This window comes from Barbus barbus (genome assembly GCF_936440315.1).
Source record: "Barbus barbus genome assembly, chromosome: 6".
In the NCBI taxonomy this organism is placed as follows: Eukaryota; Metazoa; Chordata; class Actinopteri; order Cypriniformes; family Cyprinidae; genus Barbus; species Barbus barbus.
Window position 1 is genome coordinate 9,364,278 of NC_136734.1, and position 6,408 is coordinate 9,370,685.

Genomic DNA, 6,408 nt, shown 5'->3' on the forward strand with positions numbered 1-6,408 from the left:
ACTCCACACTGCTATTATTTTGAACATGCCCTTTTCAATTAATTCAAGTACACAGAATCAACTGTATGCATGTCATGACTGTTGGGTCTGTTGGGTTTCTATTACTCTACCACACCTACTAGTAAAATATTTTCCATGTAGAAATATAATTTCTACCAAAAACAGTGATTGATCTGGTTAGTGATGTTGGACTGCTATTATTTTGAACACAACTGTATTATAACAATTTAAAAGAACTGTTTTCTACTTTAAAATGTGATGTATTACGGTGATACAAAACTGAATTTTCAGCATTATTACTCCAGTCTTTAGTGTCACATGATCCTTCAGTAATCATTCTAATATGCTTATTTGATGCTCAAGAAACATTTCTGATTATTTTATTTTATTGAAACCATGATACACTACCATTCAAAAGTCTGGGGGAAGATTGTTTAAAAAGAGAAAATACTTTTTATTCAGCAAGTGCATTAAATTGTTGAAAAGTAGCAGTATAAACATTTATAATGTTACAAAAGATTTCTATTCCAAATCCTTTGCATCACAGGAATAAATTACATTTATTTAAAAATATTGAAAAGTCATTTTAAATTGTAACTATACTTTACAATACTACTGTTTTAATAGCATTTTAAAAATCTTAAATTAAACCTTTGGCCTGTAGTGTATATTTATGCTAAACTGATATATTTACTTTAAGATATATGAATGTTGATGCTGTTCTGGTTGGAGTTAATATCCGTGGTCACATTTCCCACAGAGTTGTGTATTCAGATCTGTTCTGAAAGAGTGCTCTATTCGCTCTCACACCACAGCTCCAAATTCTACTCGCTGCCTCTTGTGATCATTGCTCTGCAGACTTCAGCCTCCAACAGCACAGGTAAAACTCTGAACACTGCAATACTTCAAAACTACAGTTTCAGCAAATCTTTTGGAGAAAGTGATAGCATGGGTCAATTCGGGTTGCTTTTATACAGCTTGTGCCACATAATGAATCTAGACTTTTTTCTTTTTTTTTTTTACCATTTTTGTTTATGTGTGCCTTTTTTGCATGAACTTGTGACTTGCAATGGTTGTGGTCAGTGTAATGCTGGTTACTTAAGTATGTTCTTAGGAGCCAGCTCTTCAAAATACTGTTCAATGTGCATATTTTGATGTTTACATTTCTTTGAACTTGAGTGAGATGACTATAGTGTAATTGTATTCAATAATGTTTATGATACCAGTTAGACAGCGTGCTTTGTCATACGGAGTTTTAAAATGTTTATTGACAATGCATATTGAATTTATTTAGGTAGAGACCACAAAGACATTTTCCTTGCTTGTGCACAAATGAAAAGCATGCGGCATATAGTGATTCTGATGACTCTCATAAGTGGTGAGTTAATCAGTGCAATTTAATTTTGCCTGTATATAGCAAAGAACATTACAAAGAACTTATTGTGTGCATGTAAATGGGAATTTTATTCAACTTATTTTGTTAACAAATCAACAATCTACATTTCTCATAGGTGCATTTGCTGCTCCATTTGTGAAGGGGGAGCAGGCCAAGAAATTTTTACGTCTAAAGAGGCAGTCTGGCTACTGGGACCCCAATTATGCCCAGAACCAATGGGGTTACACCATACAGGAGCAGGTGAACACTAGCCTCAGACTGAATGTGTTTGGTAAAAGCTACTTGCATTGATCAGCTGATTATATTGATTGTATGTTGTGATGAGTGAAATGTATGAGTGAATTGGACCTAAAATACCCATTACTTGCAACATATTTGGATTCTCTAAAGCAGGGGTGCCAAACCTTGTTCCTGGCGATCGACTGTCCTGCAAAGTTTAGCTCCAACTCTAATCAAACACACCTGCCTTTCATTTTCATGCGATCCTGAAGACCTTAATTAGTTGCTTCAGGTGTGTTTGATTAGAGTTGGAGCTAAACTTTGCAGGACAGTTGATCGTCAGGAACAGGGTTTGGCACCCCTGCTTTAGAGAATCCAAATATGTTGCAAGTAATGGGTATTTTAGGTCCAATTCACAAAAGGCTATACCACAGGGCTGTCCAAACTCGGTCCTGGAGGGCCGGTGTCCTGCAGAGTTTAGCTCCAACCCTAATTAAACACACCTGAAGCAGCTAATCAAGCTCTTACTAGGCATACTAGAAGCTTCCATGCAGGTGTGTTGAGGCAAGTTGAAGCTAAACTCTACAGGACACCGGCCTTCCAGGACAGAGTTTTGACAGCCCTGCTATAGCACTATTTACATTAATTAAAAGAACCCTCAAGGTTTTTCTGTAGCCTGGTAAAAAGGTTCTATTTGTTCCCATTTAACCAGTCACTCTGTGTCACGTCGGTTACCGACGAATTGGAATCTCACCAGAGAGGCTTGCGCAAATATGCGTTCCCTCCAGTGAGCCTACTAGCACAGACACTGTGCAAGATCAGGGAGGATGAGGAACAGGTCCTGGTTCCTGGAACTCATGCTCCGAGTGACAGCCCCTCCCTGGCCGATTCCTCTGAGGAAGGATCTGCTTTCTCAGAGACGGGGCACCCTGTGGACCTATACGTGTGGTCCCTGGACGGGACGCGGTGGTTCTAGGTGACCTACCCCTAGAGGTAGCACTTACTATCGCTTCAGCAGAAGCATCGTCCTGCAGGCATTGTTGGGTGACGAATCGTGCCTTGAGTTCAGGCCGGCTGACTCCAGTGCAACACTGAGACCCCGGCCCGGCTACGTGCCCAAGGTTCCTACCACTCCCTTCAGGGACCAGATGGTGAACCTGCAAGCACTGCCCCTGGAGGAAGGCTGTCTCCAAGCAGAGGATGGCCCACTGGATAGTGGATGCCATCACCTTGGCCTATGAAGCACAAGGTGTGCCCTGCCCACTCAGGCTGCGTGCTTACTCCACTAGGGGCGTTGCATCATCCAGGGCGCTGACTCGTGGTGCCTTTCTAGAAGACATCTGTAGAGCTGTGGGCTGGGCAACTCCTAACATGTTCGATAGATTGTATAGCCTGCGTGTCAAACCGGTTTCCTACTGTGCTCTCACCTCAAATGGGTAGTGGCACTGAGAGGCCCAGTTCAGAGTCAGCTTGCGGCGTCCTTAATGCCTACAATCTCCAGAGAGTACCCTGTCGAGTCCTCCAGCAATCCAGCGGCCAGACGTGCCGGAGTGTCCGGCACCAGGCCTTCAGCCAATGAATTCTTGAAATCTGGTGTGAGGCTAGTGCCCATGTGAGTGACCCTGTTGAGATCCCATATGTTATTCCACGGTACACTTACTAGGGCCATGTTTCCCTGGCAGACAACATTCTGCCGTCTCTAAATGCAGCCTGAGCCATCTCAGAGACTTCCACGTGCAATAGGGCCCTACGGGGTTACTTCACATGAGCAAATGTAATTTAACCCTCTCTGGGAGGAGGAGACTCCGCAGTGTGCCTCTTCCAGGTGGAAGGGCATGCTTTCCCAGTGTTATCCAAGTCCTACTGTTTGGGTTGCTTGAGGAACAGCAGTAGTCAACCTTCTCAGGGTAGAGCCTAGTCCTGTCGTCTGCCTTATAGGAAGGACCAGGGGGCCTACACAGGGCACTGGAGGGGGCAGCTCCTGTGGCACTTTGGTAGGGATCCCAATTCATCGGTCACCGACGTGACTCTGAGTGATCTACTGAAAGGGAAAGTCTCGGTTACGTATGTAGCCCTCATTCCCTGCCACAGGAGCTGTACCACAGCTGAGCTGCCGGGTCTCCTGCTCAACTCAGCAAAAACATTAATTAATGCAGTGCACCTGCTGCCTCTTAAACCCACGCTGCGGTGTGTGGCAGGCAGATGTGAAATACTGCATGCCAATGTCCATTGGCTCGTTTAGTTAAACTCGAAGTAGATAGGTCTCTCTGACGAGATCCCAATTAGTCGGTCACCGACGTGATGTCTCATCTCCGTCCTTCAGAGACGTTCTTATTAGAGGTTCTAAACATGAAATATAATTTTCTGGATAATTTATCCTGGATGTTTGAATTAAGATGTTGCTTTATAAAGTTATTTAATCAGTCTACTTAAAAGTGGGGTAAGTGATTTCTGTAGCCAATGTTGATATTTGAAATCACCAAAACAAACATGCCCCTACCCCAAATGGGTCTCGCCCCTATTTTGATAGCTCCGCCCCACACATACATATGCAACTCAGGCAACGATTAGTTCTGTGAAACAAAGCAAAACCAATGTTACTCACCTACTGAGAAGAAACAAAGCAACATCGGCGTCCGATCGCAGGCCTTCCCGCTCTTTGAGTTCTCTCCAGTGCTGGAAAGCTGATCCGATATTTACAACCTACATCGGACGCGAGCAAAATACTATAGAACTCATTATAATCAGTGATGCGGTCTACACTGGATGCCGCGACACGTCAAATCCCCAACAGAAAACTGCTGCCGCGTTCTATTTATGACATAATGTCCCAAATTTCAAATGATTTTCAGTGGTCGCTTTGTTGCATCCAGTGTAGACATACTTTAGCTGTTGCGGCGCGTTGTCCGGTGTACTCACGGTGTAAGCCTTCTTTTGTTCCGCAGACATTTTCCTCTTTTGTTTTTTTTATCCGCCATCTCTATCTTTCTGTCGTCGCTTGGCTTGGCTAATGTCCGTCATGTGCACTGAGCGCTCTCTCCTCCGGATCATGAGTAGACATGCCCCTTACTGCTGAAAGTATTAATTTTTGGGTTAATTATTCCTTTAAGACATAATCAGTCTTACATTTTTAAAAGCCTATATATGCAATAGTAAAATGAATGGAAAACAAATTAAAATACAGTGCAGCACATAAAATAATTAATAAATTTGCCTAATGACATTAGGCTAAGTAAGTAATTAGTATATCACAGCATCATGTTGTCTATGTGCCAGGCAAATGAATACTGGACTGATTTGAGAACAAATGCACAGTATTACATGGACATGGGAAACCTGGTGTTTGACCGTTCTCTGGCTGAGTGAGTATCCTAAATAGTTTAAATTATGGTATTGAGAGCAATTCAATAAAATACCAAGGAAATAAATGCTTTCTTTCTCTCCATAGCGAGACCAATAGGCTCTACATGGACATGCTGAGGGATGTAAGAGCACAGCTGGATGCACACACAGGCCAACAGTGATTGATATGGACAAAAACTATCGACTGATTAAGTCAATGGCGAGTGCTGAGGCTGCTTTGCTGATCTCAGGGTTGTAAGCAGAGCAGCAGCCAATTTTTAGCAGAGTTCTCTCAGAGATTGCAGTTAATTTGCAGCAATGCTTTTCAGCATAGTATTAAGCGCTTATACAGTATGAAGGACTAGGGGAGAGCACTTAAAAGTAAAATGAAGGAATCAATTATCAATGTATTAGGTAATTATTAAATATGTATCAGATAAAAAAAGCCTTTGGCAAATGTTTTGTGAAAAAAGTCAAGTCAAGTCACCTTTATTTATATAAGCGCTTTTAACAATACAGATTGTGTCAAAGCACTTAACAATATCGAATTGGAGGATAGAGTGTCAGTAATGTATAATGATAAGATTAAACACTCAATTTTCAGTTAAAGGCATTTCATTATTGAATTCAGTGATGTTATTGTCTAGCTCAGTTTAGTTTAAATGGTATCTGTGAAATCAAATTGACGATAATCGCTAGAAAAGTATTAGTACAAAGTTTCTTTAAATTGAATTTTCAATTCATTTTATTAGGCTATTACTTTTTTCATTTTTACCACAAATCAAACAAACTAAATGTTTTTATATTTGAACATTTATTTATTCGCCTTTTTATTTTTGTTGGTTTAATTAAGTGCCACCTAGCGTTCCATAGATGGCACTACATGCGAATTATTTTAAACTATTTTGTACTGACTGACAGTTAACTGTAAAAAATCAAAAAGGTTATTACAACAAAAAAAAAGTAACGACTAGAAATACGCATTCCTTTTTTTTTTTTTTTTTTTTTTTTTACATATAAGCTGTTTTCTTGATGCTGAAAAAGTTGATCCTATTAGCTAGCCTATGTATTATTTGCTAACTTCCTATTTAAATGTTCAGTTATGTAGGCTGATATTTGCAATTACTTAACAATAAAGAATTTTGCATTTACACGTTTGTTGGATTTATTAAAAAGAGCTTTATAAATAAATACCGGCATTTCAAAAGCCCATTCTTCATTTGAGGACTGTATAGCCTAAAGATCGCAGCAATTCACGCGCGATATTATTGCATCATCCCCCGACTGTATTATGATACCGTGTTCATGATCATGGCCTGTTTTTCTATGTACACACACTGTTAGACGCGCTTTACATACTGCAACATGTCGCGCCAGTGATGCGCGCAACCTTCATTGTTATGCAACACTGTAGAGCTCCATCAGCGAGGATGATGCGTGATGCTCTTCTT

The 6,408-nt window shown here is 40.8% G+C and overlaps 1 protein-coding gene across 1 annotated transcript; it reads left to right on the forward strand.

Moving 5' to 3' along the window:
- Window positions 1-770: 770 nt before the first annotated feature.
- On the forward strand, window positions 771-6,107 carry LOC306870840 (uncharacterized protein C3orf85-like). The gene is made up of 5 exons (XM_079418272.1): window positions 771-880; window positions 1,295-1,378; window positions 1,512-1,636; window positions 4,892-4,977; window positions 5,064-6,107. The coding sequence occupies exons 2-5, from the start codon at window positions 1,333-1,335 to the stop codon at window positions 5,137-5,139; spliced, it is 333 nt and encodes a 110-aa protein (XP_079274398.1). The 5' UTR covers window positions 771-880; window positions 1,295-1,332; the 3' UTR covers window positions 5,140-6,107.
- Window positions 6,108-6,408: the final 301 nt, after the last annotated feature.